General features: G+C 52.6%; 1 protein-coding gene across 1 annotated transcript in view; it reads right to left on the bottom strand.

The window, feature by feature from the left end:
- The window catches only part of LOC131562139 (hydrocephalus-inducing protein-like), a 30,630-nt gene extending 23,516 nt beyond the window's left edge, over nt 1–7,114 (bottom strand). The window contains exons 1-4 of the mRNA XM_058811708.1: nt 7,085–7,114; nt 5,159–5,293; nt 3,720–3,919; nt 955–1,079 (exon numbers count right to left, since the gene is read on the bottom strand). Coding sequence (XP_058667691.1) covers nt 955–1,079; nt 3,720–3,919; nt 5,159–5,293; nt 7,085–7,114 — 490 coding nt within the window. The remainder of the gene's footprint in view (nt 1–954; nt 1,080–3,719; nt 3,920–5,158; nt 5,294–7,084) is intronic.
- Between the last annotated feature and the right edge of the window lie 20,135 nt (nt 7,115–27,249).

Below are 27,249 nucleotides of genomic sequence, written 5' to 3'. Positions count from 1 at the left end.
TCCTTCAGGTGACAGGGCTGAGGAGCCCTGCTCAGTCCTGCCTTGCCCAGGCTCTCCCTGGGCATCCCAGGAGACTCCTGATCCCTTGGATCCCTTCTTGCTGACCAGCAAATATGCCTGGGGGCAGCTGGGCAGCAAAAGGAGGCCCAGAGGAACAAGTGAAGTGACAGCCCACAGCAGGAGGGACACAGGTGAGGAAACACAACCAGCCTGGCTCTGCAATGTGACAAACCACTACAGAATGAGCACCATGAAAATCATCTCCTTGTCCAAACCCACAGCCACATCAGTCTTTAAATATTTTATACTGTTCTGATCTGAAAAACCAAGCTGGAGCATTGCAAATCAAAGAAGAAAGGGACAAAGGAAAGATCAGTGAGTACAGAGCAGTTTCTACATTAAGACTGAATAGGATCCCTCAGTCTAGAAATCAAATGGGAGATAGATGTGAGAGGTTTGCAACAGCTTCAACAGCCTGGGAAATGGGGACAGGGAAAAAATTGTTTTGATTTGTCACAAAAAAGGAACTTAAAGGCCTGAAAATGTTGTTAGACAGAAACTACATCTATGTGTAAGGGCCACACAGAAAAAGGGCCTGTGACAAGCCAATGGAGAAGCAGCATATGGGACAGAGGTGTGCAAGAAATCCATTGCATTGGAGACAGTCTGATGGAGACCTCACCTACAGCACTGCCCAGGAATCAAATAAAACTTCACCCAGGCATAGCCACATGGTAGTGGAGAATCAGAGTTCCTCCTTCCTCCACTCAGCAAGTCCCAGCAAAACAGCAGTCAAAAATCTTTGCCTTTCTCAAGCCCCTAAACACCAAGGAGTTCTCAGTTTGCTTTGGGGTAAGGCTGAACAGGGGAGGCACCTCTGGAGGCAATGCAGGGGATGGACAGCAGGGAGCCATGTGCAGAACTGTCCTGTGCCCTGCAGGGCCCAGCACTCACCTGAGCTGCAGCACACGGCCAGGGAGCCGCAATGGGCACCGCTGGCCAGCGGGTGAAATGCCACTGTCACCTGCACGGTGTCACCAGCGCCCAGAGCTCCTGAGGCCGGCACCACGGAGAAAGGACTGCAACACAGAGAGAGGGGTCAGGCCTGGGGACGCCTGGCCATGAGATTCCTGCTGCACTGCAGCTCCCTGCAGCTCCCTTGGCCAAGCAGGGAGCAAACCAAGCACAGGCAGCACAAGAGACAGAACAGACAGGATCACAAACAGCCACTGAGCCACTGCTGACAAGATCCAGCCCTCACAAGACCCTGGGGGTAACAGGGCCTCAGCTCCCCATTCTCTGCATCCAGCTCTCTGCAATGAGCCTCAAGGCTCCCACTGCCAGCAATCCCATCAGAGAATGGTTTGTGAAAAGCACAGAGAGGGTTCAGAGCTATTTGCATGCACAACTTGACACTGACTGCCTCAGGAATTTCTCTTTTCCTGCTGCCTACAAATCCCATCTCAAGAGATGCAAATGGTAGGGCACTCCCTGTCCTGGGAGATTACAGCCTAGGAATCAGACAGGGAGAAGGAACTTTTCCCTGAAGACCAAGGAATAGTTCCTGTTGAATTTGCAGTGTGCTTCTTTGGTTTATTTTACCTTGAAATCATCGTGATTTAGCCTAAAAAGGGCAATTTTTAAAGGCATTTCAATGAAAGCTGCTCTAAGAAGAGGAGTAATCAAAACTCTGAAAGAGTGCAAATGCAGACTAGAGCAATACAGTGACATGGAAACCCAAAAGGACGATGCCATTTACAGTCTGAAGGGTCCAATCCCAGCTAAATGAAGCACCATGAGCAGGAGCACATCAAGGAAGCAGAACCGGAGGTTTCTGTGTGTTTGCCAGCAATGCAGTCTGGGACTCTGGGCTGTCATGCAGGCTGGTAACTGTTTGCTTGGCCCAGCAGAGAAACTCTGTGCAATGTGTTGGAAATAATGATGCAGATGCGTTGGTGCACTTTGGATTTAACAGGAGCAATCAGGATTTAGTCACCAGGTAAACAGCTCTTGCCTGACAAACACAAGACTCTGTGCTTTGATGCTCAGGGACAGCTCAGGGGAAATGTGCTTCTGCCCAGCAGCTGCTGGGCTTTGTGCCCTTCTACAGCCCCAGTGAGGAAACCAAAGTTCCTGGCCTTGGTGCTTTGTTGCTGGTCAATCTGTCACTTCAAATGTGTTCTGGGGACTTTGCTGATGAATGCATCACACACAAAAACAAAGAGAACATTTGGCAAGCTGAACTTTGTTCATGTCAGTAGTAACAGCTGAAGAACTCGCTTCAGGTTCTGCTCATTCAGGACCTCTTGCTGTAATTATGGGCTGACCTGTTCCCATTGCCACTGGTGAGAACATCACTGCTGGATGATGGAGAAGCCTTGGGCCAGCAATGTTCATGTGCTGGACGTGAGACTTTGGAGGGAGGGGAGGAAAGACAAGGCCCCAGCAGCCCCAGAGCCAGATCAGTGCTCGTGCTCCTGCATCTGCCCCGGGGCTGATGCCAGCACTGCTGCAGCTCTGCTGGGGCTGGGGGGATCAGGGCCTGCTGGGGGCAAGGCACAGCATTCTGTTCTTAGTCTTTGGCCAGAAATTTCACCGCAATAGAGAAGCTGCCAGTTAGGGGAATCCCTGGCCAGGCTTCAGCACTGCCTTCCATTCCATTCCATTCCCACTCCTGCCCCATCTTACATGCTCCTGCCTTCAGGTGGCAGGATGGGAATAACATTCCAGGGATGACTTCAGGGCTTGCCTGAGAAAGAAGGTGTCTTCTTCTTTTCAAATTATCAGGAGAAGAGGATCCAGCCAAGTTCAGGACTCAGCTGTCAGGACTGAAAAACTGAGTGCAAATCAGCCCCCGCATCGCCTCCATCCCTGGGCTCTACCCACCAGACTCCTCTGTCCCTGCTCTAGCAGTCATCTCTCACACACACCTGGCTCCCCAAGACCCAAAGACACAAGCTCCACAGCTAAACTTAACTCCTCTGAATTTCGGCCAACACCACTAAACTGTTCCCTGAGCCCACAGCTAGAAGAGCTGTGAAGGAGACATCCCTGACACTGTAAGAACCAAATTAAAATCGCTGTCAAGAGGTGGGCCTGGAAAGCTAAATTTTGGGCTTTTCTCTGTTAATTGTCAGCTGCTCCTTAAGACACTTCTCATCCTGTTAGATCCATCCTCTCAATGAATCACTACTGCACCTGACAGGCAGAAAAGATAAGGTATGGAGGGGGTTTTAAAAGGTTGTTTTCTTCTGCTTTTATAACTAGGTCCATTGACATGTTTGTTTTCTTGTAAGGCATCTAAAGACAGGTCCATGTCTCCCAATGGCACCTTGCAACCCCCAGACACTGCTCTTGCTTTGAGCAGTGTCTTTGCTCAGATGATTTCCAGAGGTCCCCTCCAGGATCACTGCAAAGCCACGTGCCTGTGGCCTCCCAGAGAATGGCTCTCTTTGGCTGACAGTGCTGAGGAAGCATTTCTGAAGCTGCTTGTGCTCAGCAGGGTGCAAGCCAGCTCCCAACATGTTCCAGCAGCCTCCAGGAAATCTGGGACACAGAAAGCTCCAAGGCCACTGGAAGCAAGAGCAGATGCCTTCCATCCTGCTCACTTCCAGCCAGGCTGCAGGGCAGCAGATCCGGTGCTTGGTTCCTTCTGTAGCTCTTTCCCAACTCCGCTCTCACCCAAAGGTTTTTGCACAGGGACAGATGAGCTGCCTCACCTCTGCGTGCTCAGCTGGTACCGAGCTGCCCGGGCACCGACATTGCGCACCAGCAGAGTCTGCTGGGTGCTGACCTTGACTGGACACTTGGAGAAGTCCAGCTGGGCAGGGAAGTCCAGCACAGCTCGGGCACCAATGGCCCGAATTGGCACAACGATCTTTTCCCTTGCAGTGAGGCACACCAGCTCGTGGCAATAATCCTGCAGGAAAAGAAACTGGCTCAGCACAGGACATTTAGTGCCATCCCCATGGCAGAAGAAAAACCATTTCCTATACCCCTTCAAGGGCATCCATTTACCTATTGCACCCTCACATGAACACTAAGTTCTACTGCTATGTCACGTTTTAAAGGCACCTGCGCACTTTGCAAAATCCGTCTCAGTGGCATTCAGCTCTTGTGTCACTTGGGTCATACAGATAACAGCCCTAGGCCACCATCATTTCTACTCTAAACTTTAATGATGTTAAAGAATTCCTAAGCCCCTTTCTAAGCAACATGGAGCTGGGGAACACAGGACATTGCTCTTTACAGTTCTATATTCCCACTGTCTGAGAATAGGACAAAGTGTTCAACTGACTCTGAGCAGCAAAAGGAAGAGGAGAAAACAGCTGCACCCAAAGACATCCTGCACCTCTGGCCTGCACCCAGCACTGAGATCAGACTTGCCAGGGCCTCAGCACTGCTGTTCAAAGCTCCCCGCAAAAGCACCTTTGGCACGGAATGGGTGCCAGCTGACAGAGCAAGCACAGGGACAGGCATGAAGACAGAGCCCCAGCAGTGTCACTGCCACGGGCTCTGGGCTCACAGCTCTGCCTGCAGCTTGTACCTGCCCTACACCAGCTCCTTCAGGCAGGTGTCCAAGTGCCCTGCAGCTCAGCAACCTCCTGCTGACCAAGGGCACCCAGGGCCCAGTGTGCCTGTGCCAGGCCGGGCTCACGGGCACAGCACATCCTCTGCCCTGGCCCTGCAGCTGTGCCATGCTCACTTGTGCTCTGGGACAGCACAGCTGACAGGCTGCACAACAGAGGGGGTGAAAAAGCACCGGCTGTGCTCCAGCCCAGGGGCAGGCAGGGAAGCTGTTGGCAGTCCAGGAAGGAGGAAAGCTCTCTGACCTCTTTGTTCCTCTGGTGTTTTCCATCAGAATGAAACCCCTTCCACTGGACCTAGAGATGGCCCAACATCTATCAAGAGCCCTCTGTCATTTTCATCCTGTTTCCCGTGCATCTTCCCTTGGCAATGCTCAGCAGTGTGCAGGGAGGGCAAGCAGAGCCTGTCAGGCCTGGCTGCAGTGCCTGCCAGCAGTGCCAAGGTGTGACTGGCTGCAGGCTGCCTGCCCACGCCTGGAGCCCAGCTCACAGCATGCAATGGGCTGGAGCCAGAGTGCAGGGAAAACAATGGCTGTGGAGATCATTGTGTGCTTTGGCTCCTCCAGCCTCACCTTGTTCTTGCTGGGGGTGAAGCGGATGCGCACAGGGGCAGAGGCGCCCGGCGGCACGGCACGGTACGCATCGCTGGAGCTCACCAGCTGGAAGTAAGGTGAGCTCTCCATGGAGACCTTCACCACGTGAAGAAACTGCAGCAAAGACATGAAATTATGATTTTGCCACTTGTGGAAACAGGACGAGGGGAGACCTGTCCATGCCCTGCTAACATCCCTCCCCTGCCCCTTTTCCAAAGCACTTCCAGCTGAGCAGGCACAGGCACATCATTCACAAGGCTGAACTTGAATCCCTTCTCTCTGGCTCCAGCATTTTGGCCAGGGCCAGTAGGGCAGCGCCTGCTGGGAAGGAAGGGCCGAGCAGGTCAGCACCAGCAGGATGGAGACACAGCACCTGAACCAAGTCACCTGCATGTTCAACAAGGCCAAAAAACCTGCTGGCTTCTGCCTGCACACAGCCATGAAGTGGTCATGTTCCAGAGGGGGAATGTGCTACCTAAAAGCAAACCAGCCCATTTCTGTGGGGGAAGGAAGAAATTCCCTTCCAGCAGATCAGGTTTGGGTAGGGAACTTCTGGGGATACAGTCAGGCAGGCAGAGCAGCAAGACAGGAGACCAAACACTGTGGTCTTACTGGGAATAAAAGCAAACCTGAAAAGCAAAAGAAGGAATGAACACAGCAAGACAATCCCTAAAACAAGGAGATGGCAAAGAGAATTTAAATGGGCAGCAAAGCAGCAAGCAAGAATCATAAAACCATGAGAGCAACCAGCTTGCCAAAAGTGACAGAAACACAGACAGGCGGTGTCTATTGACCATGGGGCTTCAGAGGCATTTTCTGCCTGGAGAAACAGGGCCAGCACTGTCTGACAGTGTGGTTCCAGTATGAAAAGCCAATCTTGGCTCTCCAGGGCTTCCTGCTGCCTGTGCAGGCAAGCTGGGCTGCTGGGCATTCCTGCCTGCAGCCAGCAGGCCAGGTTCGGCCCTCTGGGGTACACAGACACAGCACACATGCATTTTCTAGCACAATGATATCATCAACCCCTGAGCACCAAAATGCTCTCCAAAAGTCTAAACCAGATGATTTGGACTCCCTCCTGTCTCCTCCCACCAGCCCACTCTTGGCACAAGCCTCACTTGAGAAAATGTTTCCCTGACTGAAATTCAAATGGTCTCAAGTTTTCCTCAATACAGTGGAACACAATTGACATTTTTCAACTTTTTCCCTCTCAGCTCTCTTGGGAAACTGCAAAACAATGCCAATTTCTTCAGGTGAAGGTGGAAACCTCCAGGAGCACATGGCTTTGGATGTGCTGTGCTTCTGCAAAGGGAAAGCAGAGCACCGTGTTGCTTCTGGAAAAGTTGAGCAGAGCTGGATGAAGCTGAGCAGGAGCCTCAAGTGGAACCTGAAGGCCTCTCACTGCTTCTGCTCCATCACTCTGATTGCAGGGCTCTTGCAGAACACGGTTCCTGCAGGGCCAATGCCATTAATGAGAAGTGATTCCAGCATAAAGTGCAGAAGGCTCAGCCCCGGAGCTTTGCCTGTGAGCTGCACAAAGGGAGCCAAACTGGCTGAGAGAGGCAGAGATTCCTACCAGGAGCCAAGATTAACCAAGGACACACAGGATGTGCTATAGACCCAAGGCAAAGCATGAGAGCAGGTAAGAACTGTACAGCCCTCAACATTCCTGTCAATCCAGAGCTTTCAAGAGAAGGAAACTCCTTTGGGATAGACACCATCAACGCCTGGCCAAAATCTGGGGACAATTCCCAGCACAGGAAGATTTCCACCATCTTGCAGAAGAAGGTGCTGAGACATTTTCTTCTGCATGTGCTGCAGCAGATAACTTGCTTTGCTGTACACTGAGGGAATGACAGCACTCTCCTCTTCCAGCACAGCGTTAAAGCTCTGCGTGCCAGCACTTACCTTGTCCTTATTCATGAGAGACAGCACCATTTCCGACACCTGCCGAGCGACGAAGTTCTGAAATACCAGCTCTGGTGGGGAAACCCCAAACCAGCTCTGTTTCGGGGCAGCTGACGGCAGCTGGAGAGGAGAGAGAGCAGGGAGAGCTTCAGCTGCTGTGAGGAAGGTTCATGCAGGAGAATCTTCCACTGATCCCCAGTGAAGTACAGACTCCGAGGGAGCACGTCTGCCCAGCCCACACTGGGCAAACAGTGGCTCACCCACCTCTGCTCTGAGCTCATCCACAGCTGCTGGGCCACACAGAGCAGGCTCAAGCCAAGCTGCTCTTTCGGCATGGATTTCTCCAGGTTTCTTTCTCCAGAATGCCAGGCAGCACGTTCCTAAAACACAGCCCTGTGCCCATGCGGTCACAGAGCTCTGGGGCACTGACTGAGCACTCATGGAGTAAGTAAAACCCATGAATTTACAGGAGACTCCATGGGAAAGGATTTGGGATGTCTTTTACTCTGAGACAGGGAAACCGAGGCCCACACAACTGCAAATATCTTTTTTGCTCTAGAACTTAGACTTCAGTAAGAAGAGCACAGGACCAGAGCAGGTGTGAGAGATGAGGTGACATTTGGCTGAAGCCAAAAGGTTATTAAGCAAAAGAATGGAATTTGTTGGTTCTGTGTGTTATTTGTGGTTTGCATTTGTTCAGGTTGGTTTGTTGAGTGTCACAGTGAGAGGGGCAGGGTTGAAGACCTGACCAAAAGGAAGGAGGACGAGCAGGGAGCGGACAGAAAAGTTGGTGCTCAGTAGAGAATGGAAGCTCCTGAGTACCCATCCAATGGCAAAGGGCACAGGGACCGCCCCAGCCGGGTACAAAGGGGATACAAAGATTGCCATTTTCTCAGAGGGTGTGTGTGTGCCCTTGGCTCTCAGGGAGGGAGACATCCCCAGCTCAGCTGAATCCTTACTAAGAAACACTTTTCTTTTGCTTTGATCATTTTGTTCCTTTTCATTGTATTTAAAAGTTAGTGTGTTCCAAAGAGAGGAAAAGGCAAAAATAAAAAGACAAATGAGCTGAAAATAAAAAGACAAGTAAGGTGGATGCTGAATGAGGATAAGTTTCAGTTATTTTCTCAGCAACTTGGGTAAAAGTAGAGTTGGTATCTCCTTTTTCAATGGCCTTTAAATGGGTGCTTTCCTGTCATTACTGCAACCTTATTTCATGCCATTGTAGAGGCACGTCTGGAATGACACAACAACAGCAAATGCTTCTGGAGCAGAGACATTGCTTGGAGAAAACTCTGCCCTGCTTTGTCTGCCTTCTCCAGCCACACTGCTGTCACCGCAGAGACACAAGCAGGTCTCCTCTGTGACTTCACAGCAGACACATTCCGCTCAAGGGAGTGGCTGCAGCACACTGTCCCTTAGCTGTGCCCTTTCCTGAGGTGTTCCCAAGGCCCCTCTCCAGGACAATCCTTAACCTGGATTGTGTTCCGTGTCTCTTGCTGCCAATTTCCTGCTCAACAGCCCACCTCAGTCACCTACCCGTTTGGACTGTGCTTTATACCGAGCTAGTCCTGCCAGAAAAGCAGCTTTAAACACACCTCTGAGTAGGCACTGATCCAGACAAAGCACATCCATTCCCCTCTGCCCAGGGCCAGTCCCCTGTACATCTGGCAGCCTGCAAAATCTAACACCCCGTCAGGCTCCAACACATTGTTCCAGCCCAAAGCAGTAATGCAATTTGTTGTGTTCCATCTGAAGGAATTCCTGCAGATCCTTGGCCTTCAAAGGCCAACGCTGCCACTCTGCCCGGAATTCTGTGACCCCGAGCATTTGATGGTGACCACACCAAAGCAAGAGGTGGCTCCTTCAGCAGGAGAATGGCAAAGGGCAATTTTGGGCCTCTGTGTCCCCAGCCTTCCTCCCATTGTTTTAGCAATGGCAGCTGCACTCCAGCACACCCCAGCAGCTTCAGCAGAGGGTATTTGTGTTGGCTTAGTGCAGATCAGGACTCCCAGTCCACCACTCCCAGCACCTTGCAATGACAGCAGGACCTGGACACTGAGGCATTTTGCTGGAGGCAAGCCTGTCACAAGCACACACCCTCTTCAAACTTCATGTGAAACAGAAAGGAAAAGAGCAGAAAAAGGCTACCTTTGGGCGAGTCTCACTCCTGTCTAGAAATGGGCCAATTCTGGGCAGAATACTCCCCCCAGTGCTGGCCTCCTTCTTCCTGCTGAGAAACTTCTCCCTCTGGAACTTAGAGGGAAGCAGCTGAAAGGCAAAAGTAAACCAGCTAGAGCCTCAGAGTTGTGCCTGTTCAGAAAGGCTTTTCTCGAACAAGTGGCACTGGTGAATAACTTGTGATCACAGCCACTAGGACATTCCTGGAAGCCCTGGGAGTTTCCTGCTGAAATACTTAGCATCAGTGAATTAATAATACAGAGTGGAACACACATACTCCAGCCATATGGCTCTGTCCCATTGGCTTCTCCATGACTGGATGGGACATGGTTGGGGATTTCTGCTCTTTGGGCATTTGTTTCCTCTTACGTTTCATTGGATTGAGGCAGTGACCTTTCCAGAGAATGGGGAGGAGCTCTCAGAACTGCCTGAACTCCATCCCTGCACAACGCTCAGAACTCACAGCAAGGAGATATCGCTGCTGGATGAGTCCAAGAGATGCAAGAAAGGAACGCTGTACCAAGAGTGAGGTGCACAACAATGTCTCTAGGTTTTAGTTCTCCCTGTTGATTGTTTTCTCTGCCTGGGCTGACAGAGCCCTCCACAGAAGAAAACAGAGGCATCTCCTTGACAGAGCCTCAGCAGTGGGGCATCTTCAGCCAAGTGAGCTGCAGACAGCAAGGGACCTTTGCGGCCCTGGCTCCAGCACTGCCTGCAGGCCTGCATCTGTGCCCACACAGGAGCTGGGAGAGAGCAGCTGCTTTGGAAGCTCTTCCAGCTGGGACCAGCCGTGGCTCTCAGGGCTTTGGGCAGAGTTTGAGCTTCCCCCCACCAACACGCCCAGGTGCCCAAGGGCAGCATGGTCAGAGCAGCACCGGTGAGTGGTGCCCAGCCTGACAGAAGGAATTCCTGTGGCACAGGGAAAGGGACAGAACACATGCTCAGGCCTTCAGCTGTACATTGGTTTCACTTGGCTCTGCTGGCACAGCCAGGCAAGACACAGCTGAAGCAACCCACAGTGTTCCCTATTGCACCAGGACAGCCCCAGCAACAGCAGCACAGCACAAAGGGCTGGGCAGGGGCTCTGCAGCTTCACAGCACTGCTGGACAACAGGGGCAGGGAGAGCAGGGACACCAGGGCAGTGCCAGCCTTAACACAGCCCCAGGGGGTACTCACAGTATTAGGCTTCAGCCCTTCCCTGGACAAAAGACGAGGTGTCAGTGTCTTCTTTGGCAATCCAGACGCCATTTCCAAGGGACGGTGTCGCAGGTGAGCGACAGTGCCTCAACAAAACTGGAAGGAGCAACAATGGAACTCTGAAAATCCACAACCCAATTCATGGCAGATTCAAGGCATATTCTGGTGCTAAAAATCTTACATTACTTGAAAGTAGCTAAGTGCTTGTTTGGTGTAAGTAGCTAGTATAATTAGGCATCCAGTTGGACTTTATTTGAACTCTATGGCTACCTTGTGCAATTCAAAGTTAGATCATACTGAAACCTGGAGCTAAAAATCTGAACATTAAAAGCAGTTCGAACAGACAAAGCTGTAGCTTAAATATTACTCAAAAATTGCTAGAGTGGGCCTCCTCTTCTTTAGGCTAAAGCACCCTTGCTCTCTCAGCTGCTCCTCACAGCTGAGAGACTAATGAGAGACTGGAATGTTATGGCTAATGGCTTAAATATCATTATAAAGGACTTTCTGCCCATTGTGACAAAACTCTATAAAGAAGCTGCGAACACCCAAGCCCACCCCTCCCTGAAAATGCCTCCTGACTGGAACTTGGCACTGTGAGTTAAGCTGCCTAAGGGAACTTGAGACAAGATCAAGGTGACACTATTGTCCCATTAGCTCAGGTCTGGGGACAAGTAAACAAGGCTGAGGAGTAAAACCTATCCACAACAAAGCCAAACCCAGCAGCTGTCCTGAAAATCAGCTCTGTCTGGGTTCAGGCTGGGGAAGTCATAGCCACAGACTCTTCTGCTGAGGCCAGGTTTGCACACAAACCTCCCAGCAAAGACCTCCACAGTGCCTCCAGACCCATTCCTGAGGCCTCGCACCAGACGACTGCAGGGCATGCAAAGTAACACAGCAAATCTGAAAATCCAGAACCCAACTCATGGCAGACTCAAAGGATATATGGGTGCTAAAAATTTTATATTATTTGAAAGTAGCAAGAGACAGTCCAACTTGCCCCACTCCTGGGAGGTACCTGGGCAAGGTATCCCCTTGCCCAAATCTGCATTAATCCATTGGAGTCTTACATTTTGCCAGACCTCACCACACAGAAGACCAGAAGAGGATTTAATGGTAGGCCAATGGGAGCCATGGAATGGTGATATTTTCTACTAAACCTCTCTCTGTCACTCTCTTTCTCCTCCCCCCCTTGCCAACCTCCAGCCCCCTCCCACTTTTTCTTTTCTTTCTCTCTCTTTCTCCCTCACATTTACTGTTCCATAAAATCCAGACCATTGACTTTGGCATATGGTCTCCTTTGCACCTCAATACAGAGGCAACTCCCTAAAAATTTTAAAACCCAGATGATAAAAACCTACTGAAACTTGAACAGAACTCATTCACCTTTAAGCAGTTTAAGCAGTTACTATAGGAAAAAAATGTATATACTACTATCTTTAGAAAATGTTCCCACTTCTTCCTGGTCAAACCACCACAACATGTCACTGAACTGCTGCGCCAGAAGACTGGCATGATCACATCCTCTATTTCCCTTTGGCATTCTCTTTCAGAGCACAGATGAAACAAAACCAAAAAGTTCAACTTTAGTCGGTCTTTACCTTCAAGTGAAATTCAGGACTCCCTAGCAGACACCAGTGTTCTGCACGCTGCTGGGCTTTTCGCAGAGGCCAATGCTCTGCACCTTTAGCAATTCTCTACGCCGACAATTCACCCGGCGAATGGCCCGGTGCAGCCGCCTGCAGGAGCCCAGGCTGCGCACACCCAGCCAGGGCCGCGCTCTCAGGCAGCTGAGGCCGCGCCGCTGTCACAGGCGCTGAGGGCCCGGGCGCGGTTACCGGGCAACCGCGGCGCCGAGTGCGGGGCCGGGCCGGGCCGCAGGGCTTTGCCAAGGACATTGGCACTGCAGCGACTGACTGCAGTTTGAGGCTTCCCAAGAGTCTTTCTATAACCAATGAAAGGTTAAAATGTGGTGACAAAGGCACCTATGCCAGGTCTGTACATTGCTCTTTGCAGCACTAGTATCCGACCCTGGCTGGAACAGCAGGAGGGGCTGAGGCAGCAGGGAAGGGGGCTCAGCCGGGAGAAAAGGAGGCTCAGAGGGGACCTTCTGGCTCTGCACAACTCCCTGACAGGAGGGGACAAGCGGCTGCTGCAAGTTCAGGCAGCGCCGGAGCCGCCTGGCTCCCCCTCTCCGCCCCCGCTCCGCCTCTTCCTCCCTTCCCTCCTCCTCGTCCTCCTCCGCTCCCGCAGCCCTTGCAGCCCCCGGCAGGGGCGGGGATGGAGCCGGGACAGGTCGGAACGCAGAGAGGCCTGGGGGGATGCCAGGACTGGGAGTGACTGGGCTGTACTGGGATCATCCTGGGAGCAGCTCCTGGGTGACTGAGTTCTACTGGGATCATCCTGGGATCACACTGGCAGTGAGGAGGAGCAGCGCGATGGCTCCAGCGCTGGGGCTGGGGGCGCTCCTGGGGGGCCAGGGGCGAGTGGGACCCCCGGCACCGGGACCCTGAACCGCCACTGCCAGCACCGGGACCCCCCTGCTCCCCTTAGCCTGCACAGGGACCCCCTGAATCCCCCTGTTCTGGACATCAGGTCCCGCTGCTCCCCTTTTCCCGGGCACCCCATGGCTCCCAGCCTCCAGACTTGGCGTAGGCCTGACTCTGGGACAACCTGGAACGCCTTGGTCTCCCATTCCTGCCTTTCCCAGGCACACCTTTCTGCAAAAGCAGAGACAGCCTGAACTGCCCCTTCCAGAACATCCCGGGTGTCCCCACTCTGGTCCCCCCTTTTTGGGAAACCCTGGACTCCCCTTTCCTGGGCTCAAGGAACCCCTGGAACTCCCTTCTACCTCTCCACATCCCTGCCCCTGTCTCCTGTCCCTCAGCTGAGCACACGGGGCTGTGTTGGTTGGAAACCCCGGGTGCCCTGAGCCCGGGTTTTGTGCCCCCGAGCCACGACAGCCGGAGCTTTGCAACGCCTTTAACCGAGCCATTGCCTGCTCTGTCCTCGGCCTGCAGGGGCAGCGTCACTGCACCGAGTTTACACTTCGACCTCGCTGAGCTCGACTTCGGGGACATCTCCTTTGGTGAGTGTTCCCTGGGCTGGGACACAGCCTCAGGGATGTGTGCCTTCCAACAGAAAAGCATCCCTCACTCCTGCTCTGCCCCAGCAGCCTCTTCAGGCTGTGAACTGCAGAGCTGCTGCTGCTGCTGCTGCCTCAGGGGGCATTTTGCCATTGTGAGATCCAGTGGAAGCAAGGAATAGAAAGGCAGAATTTTCTGGTGTCTCTGTGCTGCTTTAAAAGACAGATGTCTGCCAAGGAAGGTGGGAATCTTGCTGCAATGGAAAGATGAGCCCCTCCCTCCAAATGATTATCCCTTTGAAATGACAGGGCTCCCAGGCAAAAGTGTGGGAAAAGGAATAACAGTTCTTTGCTAGACTGTCTCAGGAGAGCACAGACAAGAAGGCAAGAACAGACATTTCCCAGTCCTGTTTTTCCCCTTTGGTGGAGTTCTGGTGACAGCAGGAGGAGCTGTGGGCTCTGGCAGGCCAGGGATCCCCCCCAGCCGGTGCGGGAAGGGAAGGGAAGGAGGAAATGCTCCTTTTGCAAAGCCCCAGAGGGCAGGGGGATGCGGGCAGTGCCCAGCAGCAGCAGCAGCAGCAGCGGGGCAGGCAGGCAGGGTCGGTGCCAGCGCTGAGCTGCAGCCAGGGCAGCCCCGGGCCAAGCACAAACCTCCCGCAGCAGCAGCGGCCGAGCTGCGACCCCCGAGCGGGAGGAAGGGAAGCTCCGCTCCCTGCCCAGCCTCAGCTCCCACTGCACAGCCGCCCACGGCATCACGCCACAACTCCCAAGAACCCCCCAGGGAAAAGCCCAGCCCAGGGCCAAAACCCCCCAAAACCCCCCAGAACCCCTGTCCCCCTTCCCAGACCCAGGGCAACGTTCACTGCCAAGCCTAAAGCCAGAACAATGAAGTTCATGAACTTCTGAAGGAAACTCATTGCCTTTCTTGAGCTTCTTCTTCCCCAGCCTGCATCACCACAGAGGCGCTTGTCAAGTTGACTTTGGAAGGAATGAAACACGAAAGGAAAGAGATGGAAATATGGTTCTGAAGCAGGAGATTGATCCTGCTGAATCCATTTTCATTCCTAAGGGCTCTTCGGCGGAAGGCAGCTGTTGTATTTTTGCTTCTTTGTAACTCTTGACTGTTGTCTGCATGTGCTGGCCTCAGTCTCCTTGGAGGTTTTGACATCTGGGTTTGTCCTTTTTGTGCCTCTCTTGCCTCCCTGCTGGAGTCCCTGCTGGAGCTGGCAGTGGTCACTTGGATGGGCACAGAGAAGCTCTGGGCTGCAGCTGCAGTTGTTTTTCCTCCCCATCTGTGTCCCATTGACTCTTGGTGAGCAGGCCTGGGGAGAAGTCTCCTCCCCACAGAGCTGGCCAGCCCAGCCAGATGTGCAGTGCAGAGCAGGCTGTGGCTGCTCTGCGCGCTCTGCAGGACATCCCCACCATGAGTGGCTGTATCTCTGGCTTTGCAGGATGGAAAGCAAATCTCAGAGCCAAAGTGGGGTAAACCCTTGCAGGCAGCACTCTCAGTGAGCAGCACGGCTGTGATGTCCCTGTTTGTGGGCTGAGGTGGGACCTGGTTCCTGATTGCTAATCTCAAAGCAAGGCTCGGCTGTGCCCCCAGCTGAGCGGGCTCTGAGCTGTCACGTGCTCAGTCTGTTTGGCCCAAAGCAAGAGATGCCTTAAGGATCCTGCAGAGAGAAGCTGCATTAGGGTTCTTTGCCTCACGTTCTAGTTGCGGATTCCATCCTCACTTTCTTTTGCTGTAGCTTCTTCTCACTGACAACTCACTCTTTATATGTCTTGAAAAAGGTGGGAGTGTTGGCAGGCTGAGCAGGGAATTGGACAGCTTGAATTCTCAGAGTAAATGCTGGGTCTGGGTGCACACTCATCACTGAGAGAGAACTGGTGCTGGTTTGGGGCAGGTGAGGGAGCTTGGCCCCATCACAAAGAGAGAAGCTTGCAGTGTTCAGCAGGGCTAGGAGTGGGCATTTTCAAGGCTGCAGTCTGGAATCTGTGTCAAAGGGAGCTAAGTGACGATTAATTCCTCACGCAGCTTCTGGGTGAGCTGTAGTTCAGATCATAGAGAGCTCCACTCCAATGCCACTTTGATCCTGCCAGGATCTTGCCCCCAGGATCATGGCCTGCTGGGTGCCTGAATGGATATTTGTGTCCTTGCCCAGGCTTTCCCTACACGCAGCGCTGCCGCCTCACCAACAGCTCCGCGGTGCCCCTGACGTTCCAGCTCCGCATGTCGGACGATGGCACGCAGCCGGCTGTGGACAGCGTGGATCAGATCCGCAGGGACACCGACCCGGCCTGGAGCAAGGGAATCCATTTCCGTGTGGAGCCCAGGGAGTTCACCATCAATCCCAGCGGAGGCACCATCCTCCCCCAGGGACACCGGGACATCGAGGTACGGCAAGAGCCCAGCCACAGCCGCTGCAGCACCAGGGCTGGAGCTGCACTGCAGGGTGGGAGGGCTTTAGCTCTGGTGCCAGCTTGGAGCATGCTGGCACTGAGAGATCTGCACTGCTGGGACGCCTCTGCTGGCTGGCTTACTCGGGATGTTCCTCAAAGAGCACTGTTTGCTTTCCAAAATCATATGCTGAGCTCACAGACCTTATGGTCAAGGCCTGAAGCCATTCTTGTGTTTTTGAGAGCGATTGATTTGATTGCAATGGGGCAGAGCAAGGATGAGGGCAGAAGGTGGCTGTTAGAGAGATGTCATTGTATCAAGCAGTGAGCTTTTCTTTGTGGTGTCATTTCCCCCCTCCTGGGCAGCAGAATGATTTGTGTTCACTGCAGGAAGCTCCAGTGGAGACAAAAAACTCTGCAGCCATGTGTAGCGGTTCAAATTTATTGTATTGATTCCTTGTTAAGTGGTTTGTTCTGTGGTACCCCGTGTTCTCCCTGAGTTGGTTTACCCCTGGGTTTTAGCCTCCCTCAAAGCTGTCCCTCATGCCATTCCCTGCCCCTTGTTCCAGCTCTTTCCCTGCCTGTCAAACCCAGCCCCTTTTGTTCCCCAACCTTCTTTGCCAATTTAACCTGGAGCCAATCCCTGTCTGCAATGCCCCTTTGGAATTCCCCTATTCCTGGAGGCCCCATTGGCCCATGTGAGCCATCCTCCCCACCCTCCTACCCAAAGTGGCCCCAGACACTTGATGTAATCCCCTCAGTGCTCCCCTGAGGATTCCCTTTTGGCTTGCTGTTTGTATTCACCCTCTGATTTGTATCTGTACAAAAGCCCTTGCACGGGAGTGTCCAGGGCTCTTTTGGCTTTGACCCTTTTGCTTGGAATAAACCCTTCCTTGTGGAACTTCAAGACAGAGATCCTCCTCCTTTCTCCTCTGCCTGGTCCCGTTGGTGGCTTGTCTCTTGCGGCGTAGAGCAAGAGGCTCTGAGGGTTCTGCCTGTGGTCAATGCCCAGCCTGGGGCAGTTCTGAGGGTTCTGCCTGTGGTCAGTGCCCACCCTGGGGCAGTTCTGAGGGTTCTGCCTGTGGTCAATGCCCAGCCTGGGGCAGTTCTGAGGGTTCTGCCTGTGGTCAATGCCCAGCCTGGGGCAGTTCTGAGGGTTCTGCCTCTGGTCAGTGCTCACCCTGGGGCAGTTCTGAGGGTTCTGCCTCTGGTCAATGCCCAGCCCGGGGCAGTTCCCCACTCCTGGCGTGGGGCCGGAGTTCTCAGAGCCAGCCTGGGGTCAGGGTCCAAGGGCAGCCATGAACTGCCCAGCACCTGCTGGGCCACACTTTGCCCTCAGCCTCCTGCTGTAAAGCTGAACTCGTTGTGGTCGAGTCAGATTTCCTCGGCATGGATGTCTTTGTAGTCAGATGAGAAATTGGCCCCTTAATTTGAATGCAGTGTTGCATGGAGCTGTAGTCTAATGTTTTAACGTAGCTGACCTGACATAGGAAGGGGACCAGGACACCAGGTGGTTCATCACAGGTCCAGTTTATTGAAGAAAGCTTCAAACACTTATACAGCAAATAATAAGCTTATGAATATTCTGTAAGCCAAGCAATCTATTGGTTAAACTATACCATTAACTCTTCCTCATTCCTTAGGGGTTACATCTCTCTTTTCTCATGTCTCTCTCACTATTTGTTATCCTACTACAGCTAGGCCCAAGGACACGCTATCTCACAGGTGCAGGACTTGGAATTAGCCACAGTCTTGTACTTTTCCATTCTCTAGTCTCCTAAATTTCCCAACACTGACCTGTGCCCTTATAGCAAGGTGTGTTTAACAAATGTGGTATTGCCAGAAGGCTTTTGTTACTCTGAGACTGTGCTCTACACATGGAGCAGCAGAAGAATGAAGGGCAAATCCTCCCTCAGGAACTGGAGGTTATCACCCGTGGGTAATGAGCTTTTGTAAGGAAGCATTGACTGTTCTTCTCTTCCACCAGGTGACCCTGTGCTCCAACACGGTGATGGAGTTCTACCGGAGATTGCTGGTGGACCTGGAGGGTATTGGCAAGGGAGTGGCATCCCTGATCATCACAGCCAGGTACCAGCCCTTGCCTGGCCTCCCCCAGGCACTGCCTTGCCCAGGCTGTGCTGGCTGCAGCTGCCAAGGAGAAGTGCTGCTGAATGCCCTCATGTTGTGCCAGCTGGACACGAGAACAGCAGTGCTTGGGCAGCAGCCCGTGGTGAAAAGCACGTTTGCTCACAGCCCAGCACGGTCCTGGGCCCTCTTCTAAAGGCACCAGGAATGATATCATTGATTGGCCTTGTTTTTGGTGCTTGAGGTGGAACAAATTTCCTGAGGGCCTCCTCTCCTTCAGGCTGCAAGAGGTGGAGTTGTGCTGGCTGTGAGCACGGTGCACTGGTTTGGGCCACACCAAGCAGCTGCTGAGAGTCAGGCTCTGCCTCTGTCCATGAGGGCACATGGCAGGGGAGAAGTGGCTCCCAGCAAGAGTGGGGAGGGCAAGGTGTGACAAGGGGAAAGCAGCCCTTGATGTGGCAGGTCAGCTCCAGTTTTTGTCCTTCCCTCTGCTTCCCGTTTTGAGCTTTAATGTTGTCAGAGTTGAGAGCAAAAGTCGTTGTTGCTGCAGCAGAATTCCATGCTGCTGTGCTGCTGTGGGTGTCAGTGTGATGCCCAGAGGGATGCAGCTCCCTGGTGCTGTTCCCTGTGCCAGGCAGAGCCATCCAGGCAGTGCCTGGGCTGCCACTGTGTACAGCAGGTGGAGCTGGGGCCAGGCAGTGCCTGGAGCTGTGCAGTGAAGGAGCCAGGGAGCTGCAGGGCCTGGCAGGGGCTGATCAGCCCCTCTGTGGGGCAGCTGCTGTCTCGTGCCCTCCAGGGCTGGGGCAAAGAGCTGAGTTCTCAGGCAGGGCAACAGCACAATGGCAGAGAAGGGAGTCAGTTTTACTGAGACCCTGGAGCTGTGTGTTCCTTGAGCCTTAGGGAGCACTGATCCTTGTTGGGAAGGCTTCCCCAGAGCTCGTGGGTCACTGGCACTGTTGCAGGAGTCCTTGCAAGCCTTCTTGGGTAAAGGAGGGGCTGAGGCAGCTGTGGGGCAAAGTGCTCTGCCTGGGGCACTTGGCAGCCTCTGGGTGCTGCCTCTCAGGGTTTGCCCCTCCTTGACAAGACATGTGGGAGTGGGAAGAGGTAGAAGGCAATTTATCCCTGTAGGGCTCTTCAATGTGCATTTGACAGTGACCAATGGGTTCTGCTCCATTTCACAGTCTTTGGGGGTAGGCATTCTCCATTCTCTCAGTATCTCTGATTGTCCTGGGGTCATCTCTTTGCCCAGATGTCTCGTTCCTGAGCTCCAAGTGTCCTCCCCAGTGCTGCTGTGTGATGAGTGCCACCTGAAGGTGCCCTACGAGAGAAAGATCCTCATTAGGAATCCCAGCCACCTTCCTGGCTGCTACGGGCTTATTCCCCAGGTTTGGCATCACATCCACCTCCTCCTGTCAAATATTCCTGAGGAGATTATTAGGGGAACAAAGGGTTTGGATAAGACCTTGCTGCTTTCTATTCAGTCTTAAAGATCTGCTGAGAGCAGGATCCTACCAAACTGTAAACTTTAGGAGGCAGTTTAAGCTCCTGAAAAAACAGTTGATGCTCTAGTCCTCAGGGTGTTTTCCTGTGGGAGATCTTAGAGGGTTGTGAAAAGCTGCTGCACCCACAGACACCAGTGCCTGTGCTGGCAGCCTCCTTGCAGGATCCCCTGGGAGTGCTAACCCTACAATTCTTGCATCTTGTTTGTGCCTTTGACCTTTGTCCTGGGGAGCTTTAAAGGTGTGTGTAAGTTGCTGTTGTGGTGGATGTTAAAGAGCCTACAGTTTCTTGAGAGGTCCCTCTGAATCTGCGTTTCATTGTGTCCCTTCCAGAAGCGCAAGGAGGACTCTGCTGTGCTCTACTCCAGCCCCAAGCCCTGTGGGATTGTGCAGCCCCAGAGCACAGCAGAGATCCCAGTTGTGGTGGCAGTGCAGGCCCTGGGCACTCATCGCACCAACGTTCTCATCGGCGTGTTCGGGGATGAGAGAAACCCCCTGGTGAGGGCAAGGGGAGATGTGAGCCTGTGTGCAGCTGCTCCTGGCAGGGTGCACAGGGACAGGGATTCTGCCGGGGAAAACAGGCACAGGCTGCTGGGGAGAAGGACAGGAGGGACGGGGGCACAAACAGCTCCTGCCTTAGAGGTGGGAATCTCAGTGTCTGACACAGAATGGAGTTGGGCTCAGCTGGAATCCAGGGGGCATTTGAGGTCATTATTCTTTCAAATGCTGGTAACTTTGGAAACATCTGTTTGAAAATGTCATCTCTCTGAGCGCAAGAGAGGATGTCAGAAGTCTTCTGGGAACCTTGAGCTTTCTGTAAAAGAAAGGAAAGCTGGCATTTGAAGAGTGGTTGCAAGGACTGAAACTTTGATTAAAACATATGGAAATGGCAATGCCAAATTCCCCGGATGGCACCAAACATCTGAACCCGGGCCGTCGTGGCACTGCCTGTAAATCAGTGAACAGGAAGGAAAGGCAATGCAGGCTGTGCCAGGGAGCCTGAAGTTTGAGCAAACAGTTGCTTTTAACTATCAGGCTGCTTCCCTTAAAGAGGAGGGTTTCTCCCCACCAGAAGAACCAGTTGTTTAACCGTCAGGCTGGTCTTACCTAGAGATTTCTTGCAAAGATAAAACCTTTCGGACAGTAACTTTTAGTTTGAAAGGTTCTCTTAGCTTAATCCTTTTCAATTTGGAGGTGAACATGTAATTTTCTTTTTCCCCAAAAGCCCAGCATTTCAGCTGGAGAGTGGTAGCTGTCCCTAAAGAAATAACTTGAGCAGGGTTGAGCTGTTGAAGGTTTTTTAGGTTTCTCTGTTGTGGTTTGTTTTGGGTTTTTTAAAATCTTTCTTGCTTGCTTCCTGGAACAGAGAGCACAATTACGGAGCTCAGGACGGCTGGCAGAAATCTCCCCAAGCCCAAGGCTGGCAGAGCTTGGCAGGATCCCAGCACCACAGCCTGTGTATGTATGGATGGAAGGAAGGATGGATGGGGAATGCGACCTGAGTCACCTGGGAGTGTTGTAAAATGTCAACCAACCCCCCAGCGGTGTCAGGGGAACATTCCTGATAAATCCCTGGTGGAGCTGCAGAGTTTCTGACCTTGGGCACTGGGTGGGCTGTGCTGGCTGGGCACTGGCTGGGTCTGCCCCTCGGTGTCTCAAATCTCACCTTTTTGCTGCCTTCTCTGTCTTTTCCTCTCCCACTGTGCTTTTTGCATCCCCACCAGGTGTAAATGCCTGTCCTCTGTAATTGCTCAATGCGAGCAGTTGCAGCTGCTGCAGCACCTCAGTGCCATCCCTGGGCTGCCTTTAGAACAGACCTGCCCCAGCCTGGATTGGGAAGGGCTGGATCAAACCATTTCTCAGTCCAACGAGCCAGCACCCAGCCAGGGGCTGCATCCTGGCCAGGAGCTGCTCGTGCAGGTGTCCCTCCCTCCCTCTCTCCCACTGCAGGTCCCTGTTCATAGTTATTTATTTTCCAGAGATGAGCTCCACCCACCTAAATTCAAACCCCAGCCACCGAAGGAGAGGAGAACCAGTCTGGATTGTGCGGCAACTCGATGGAGGCACTTCAGGACTGGACAGGAGGAGGCAGCCAGAGCCCTGAAAGAAGTGCAGGATTTTACCCACTCTTCAGGAGCAGAGGTAGATTTTCTTGTACACCGACTGCTTGCTTTGCCTCCCCAGCCTGCCAGCACCAAGTCCTGCTCATGCTGAGCTCCCTTTTTGCTGCCCTGCTGTGCTGTGCCCTGACAGTGGGCTGGGCAGCAGGGCACGTGGCTGGACATGGGCTGAGGGGGAGGGAGAAATAGGAGAGTTTTCCTTGGAGAAGCTGGCTCAGATCCTACAGGCCTGTGCTGAGTGTGGGATTTTTTTGCCTTGTTTCCTTCCCAGTGTAAGATGAGGCTTTTCTCTGCATCATCATGGTAACACCTCCAGCTTCCCTCACAGAGCAAGCTGGGATTATGCTGATCTCCATGGACCCTCTTCCCAAGGCAGCCAGACTCCCTGTTTGCAGGGCTCTGCTTTCACCCAGAGCTGCTATTGCACTGCTGGCCCTGGAGCTGTCTGACAAAGGCAGACTTTGCAGAGGGGCTGTCTCTTCCTCCCAGCACAGAAAATGGCTTGTTTTTTGGGTGCCAGCACCAAGTCCTGAGCACCCTCACCTGCCTCGAGGCTTGGAGGGATTCAGGTGCTCCCTGGACGTGGCGCACACTGCCCTGGGAGCAGAGAAGGCAAGAGGGAATCTGACTCCCTTGCCCATTGTCAGTGTGGCAAGCAGGGCTGGAGCTGCCAGTGCCACTGGGGGCCCTCAGCATTGGCCACAGAGGGGCCTCCCATCCCTGCAGGCCATCGCAAAGTGCTGCTGGAGCAGCTGCTTGTTGGAGAGGCCGTGCAGGACACGTTGCAGGGCTGCCCAAGGATGCTGTGCAGCACCTGTGGAGGGCACTGCTCCCCCTGGAACTCCTCAAGTGCTCCACAGGAAATTGTTGCAGGAGCTTTTGCTGTAGCACCTTGAGAAAGAAGCATTTAAATCAGAGAGAGAGGGGAAGAGCCTCAGGAGTCAGATGAGCTGGACTGGACTCCTTCCCTCAGCTCCAAGAGCTCTCACTCTGAGTCTCCTCCTTTTCTAAAAGCAGGAAGTTTTGAAACTTTGTAATGGCAAATTGTGCATCAGAGAGAATTTCTACTGCCAGGAGACATCCTAGTTCACTTTCATGTAATGTACTAATTAATGCATTGTGCTGTGAGTATGGGAGAAGATTTTCCCCATGGTCCCTGCACTGGTCAATGGCATGGATGCAGGATGAGGTGAGGGTGATTCTGGCAGTGTTTGGGGAATAGGCCCCTCTGGCTACAGCTCCAAGATGCTCTTCTGCATCCATTTCCATGCTCAACACCTCAATCTCTCTTGTCTTCCATCCAGGCTTTCAATATCCTGCCACTGCCAGGTGTGCTGCAGCCAGGAGAGAGCCAGCAGGTCACCTCCACCTTCTCTGGCCACCTCAACACCACCTGCAATGTCCCGGAGCTGTGCCACATGGAGGGAGGCTCCACCTCTGAGGTGCTGGTGCCCAGGGCGGCCTCACGTGTCAGCTCCTCCCTGAGCCCCCAGGAGATCAACTGTGGCTCTCAGGCCTCTCTCAGGGACAGGTGAGTCAGCCTTCCGTGGGTTCCTGCTCTGCCACGGGTTATTGTCCCTGCAGGGCTTCCCTGCTCCAAGGCCTCTGAGCTCAGAGGAGCTGCAGAGCAAAGGCCAGCAGCAACATAGGGATGGCCACTCTGAGCTCCCTGGCTGCCAAGAGAGGAAGGACCTTCTTCTGTTGAGACAGAACATCATCTTCTCTATTTGAGTGCTGAGCCCTCCTGGCTTAGCTGCTCTCTGCGGGGAGCTGGGCTCTGGGCCTGCCTTGGCACCGCATTTAGAGGTGTCTTGAAGTCCATGGTGTTGAGTGGCATCTTCTTCATCATCTGCCTTCTTCACCAGAACAGTGTGATTGTGGTATGGGCAGGCGTGGGGCACAGAGCAAACCTTGCTTTGGGTCCTGCTCCTGCCACAGATGAAGTCCTTGCACTGCTGATCTGCCAGGGTTCTCCTTATGGTGGCATAGCAGCCAGAAAAACTCCTGTGCTTTAGGCTCCCCTGCAGCTGCAGCCGTAGGCAAGCACAGGAGAAGCTCAGCTCCAGCAAGGCAGCCCAGCTCAGGACACACAGGCCAAGTGTGGAGCTGGGAGTGGAGGTGCTTAAAGCAAGCCTGTGCATCAGGACGTCTTCAGGCCAGGCTGAAGTTGGTTTCATGGGGAGGAGACGGACGAGGCTGCTTCCAGTGGTTTCCATGGCAGCCAGCACTGGTTTGCTTGGTCCCAGCTGGGTTCCAGCAGGAAATCTGCCCGACAAGAGCCTGTCTTGCAGGAGAGGAGTTCCTGCAGCCTTTGCTTTCTGACTGATAGGATTGTTCTCATGAAGGAGCAGGCTAGGAGTCGTTAAAACCGAAGATCACGGGCAGAGACTCTCTAACTAATTAAAGTTAGACAGTGGGATGTTTATTAACACTGGCGGGCGGCACCAGAGCCGTCCCTAAAAGGCGTGACCGCGCTGTCCAAGGTTCTTTGCCCTCTCTTTATTTCCCAAGATCTTACACACAATACATCTGCACAACCCCAGCACCTCCCATCCCTGCTCTGTATTCAAATGAGGTCATTGGTCCTTCACTCCTGTGCAATTCTTCCCTTGAATTGGGTTGGTGTCTCGAATTGGGTCAGTGGTCTTAGGGGATGAAGTCAGGAATGTCTTCATCAGGTCTCTGTGACCCTCTGGCACCATCCAAGGTCCCCTGCTTAGTGATTGATTGACATCAAGCCCAGGTGCTAACCATTGTTCTACTGGTTTCGAGATGTTCTTATAACAGTTCACTTCCTCCACTTCCCTCTCCTAATGGTAAACAATAGAACAATCTGCTCCAGCTTAAGCATCTCATAATCATTAACCTATGGTCTGCCTATCTAACCTACATCCTGATCAATGGGAATTGCTTCTAACCCTCAGCTGAAATCTGAACTCTTTAAAATCATGCTTCAGCTATGCCCAGGGAGAAGGGGGCTGAATGAGCTGAGTAAGAACTGTAGGAGAGCTAAGCAGATGTCAGCAATCTGTGCTCTGCTTTAAACTGGGAAGCCAAGAGACAAAGGGCGTTTCCAGGCACCAGTGCAGAGAGCTGCTGGATCAGCCTTTGGCAGGGGCTGGAGGGGTCTGGCTGTGCCTTCAGAGGGAGCTTGCACAGTCAAGACCTTATGATGGCAAAGCTCAGGTTTGGCCGGTCCTGGAGGTCCCCTTCCACCCATGCCCTCACTTGGGATGTTCCCAACCTCTGTGGGTTGAGGAGAATTCACGGAAATGGCCTCAGGGTCAAGGAATGAAGTGCAGGGCCAGCCAGGACGAGGGAGCCCAAGGTTCTGGTGGGACTCTCAGCCATATTTTCTGTTTTGTCTGCAGAAGGGAGCTGAAGGAGCCAGCTCAAAAGGTCGAGGAGGAGGCAAAAGCCTTAGAGGAGGAAGAGAGGAGGAAGGAGGAAGAGAGGCAGAAGAAGGGAAAGAAGAGTGTCTCTGTTGGCAAGCAACCTCCAATACCAGCAAAGGGGAAAACCAAGACCCGAGAGAATAAGGAAACCAAAATTCCAAAAAAAGAAACCAAAATCCCAGAGAGGAAGGAAAGCAAAGCATCAGAAGGGAAGAAAATCAAAGCATCAGAGAAGAAGGACACCAAAGCATCAGAGAGGAAGGAAACCAAGATCCCAGAGAAGAAGGAAGACAAAGACCCAAAGAAGGCGGAACCCAAAGCTCCAAAGAAGGGAGAACCCAAAGCCGTCAAGAAGGGGGGAACTGAAATCCCATAGGACTAAGCTAAGATGGAGAAGAACTCTTTATTCTTTATTCATACAACTCATTTTACACAGTTTAACAGACCTTGTGTGCACCTTTAGTTCATTCAAAGGTTTCTTATCAGTTAGTCGATTATTGGTTAATAAAATAGATTTTACTTGTGCATCAAATCTCTCTATTGTATTGTTTACCTCTTCACTGATTCTCACGGGACAAATTACTTGTTATTGCAGGTGCATTTGTTTTTCACCCTCAGAATAGAATGGTCACAAAGTCTCATTCTCAAAATAGCTTCACATGGGAACTTGTAACTGCTTAGTTGCACACAGAAGAGATGATAGGCCAGCTATTGATGTGGCTGAACAAGGCTTCATTTCAAAAGGCTTTTCTGTCGCAGACATTTTTTCACAGAAAACCTTTCTTTCAGTTTTCTGTGTCTTCTGGAAGGCTGAGGCCTCAGAGGAGAACATAAACAATTATTATCAGCTTCTGGGGAATGCAACAGGGGCACCTATTTTGATTGGTGATTGGTTCATGTTCCCATGTTTATAATTAAGGGCCAATCACAAAGTGTAAGCCAGGGGACTGAGTCCTTGGCCACAGCTTTGTTGGGATTCTTTTCTATCTCTTCCTAGCTAGCCTAGCTGCTCTGCAAACCTCTCTCCTTATTCTTTCTAGTATAACTATAATGTATTATATCTTATATTAATAAATTCAGCTTTCTGATTCAAGAAACAAGATTCACCGTCTCTCTATCACCAGCAGCGCCCACTCAGGCGCGGTAATATCTGGTGACCCGACGTGTCAGAGCAAAAATTAATTTAATAAGACCAGAGGAGCAAAATTGCTGCACTGGGTAAAATCCTGTATGTGTGGCATTTGATGGTTGCTTTGAAGTGACCAAAGAAAGTGGATTCAAGCCAGGAGCTGAAGAACTGAAGATCCTGATTTGGACAGAGTTCACAGCCAAGGCTGACCACAACAGAACCTTCTTCTGGAAAACCATCAGGAAAGATGATGGAAAAGGGCAGCAGACCTGTGGAGCTGGCCAGAGCAAGCTGGACTCTTTTAGAAGGTACTGTGGGCTTTTCTATCCCTGATGAACCAGCCCTTCATAGCTTGTGGCTGTTTGTTTGGCAGACACATGCCTTGCCAGAAGACATTCAGTTCTCCGCTTCAGAGGAAAAGCTTATTGCCCTCTGGAAATATTGGTGCAGAGAAGATGGTTGCTTTTTGTCAGAAACAGATATCTATGGGTTCTTTCGATGGGCAAAGCTTTTTGGGTTTTTTACTGATGTCCTGTACGCTTTAGATGTTTTCGTCTGGGAGTGCATGGACTCAATTATCCAGTGCGTCTACAGTCAGGGACGCGTGTTGCCTTCTATCTACCCAGCATTTATAAAGCTTTTCCCAGTCCTGAAGCGCAGAGCAGCTTGTTTTCAATGGATCTCTAACTGTTATGGACAAGCTCCGTTTCCACCGCCCTTGGCAGAAGACCCCATGGGTGATGACTTTGGGCTTTTCGCCCCCCCCTGCTTCGCGGCGCGGGGGGCTGAAACTTCGCGGCGCGAAGAAGTTTTTTTTACTCTTGCTCCGGAGCATGCTCAGATGGAGTGTTGTCCTCCCCCCCCTTCTCTCTCTCCGGGGGGATGGGAGTGGCCGCTCAAGCCAGCGCCGGCCTCTCAGACTCCGCCTCCTTCACACATCGGAGCGGCACCGGTCTCCAAGGCTTCCTCCACGCCCCTGCTAGAGCCGTCACTCCAGGAGGTCCCGCCCGCGGTTTCACCGGCCTCCCCGCCCCCGCCAGAGCCTGTGTCGGAGAAGGCAGAAGAGAACAGCACTTTCGGCG

This window comes from Ammospiza caudacuta, chromosome 10 (assembly GCF_027887145.1).
Source record: "Ammospiza caudacuta isolate bAmmCau1 chromosome 10, bAmmCau1.pri, whole genome shotgun sequence".
Taxonomy (NCBI): domain Eukaryota; kingdom Metazoa; phylum Chordata; class Aves; order Passeriformes; family Passerellidae; genus Ammospiza; species Ammospiza caudacuta.
This window is presented reverse-complemented; position numbering and strand designations above follow the sequence as displayed.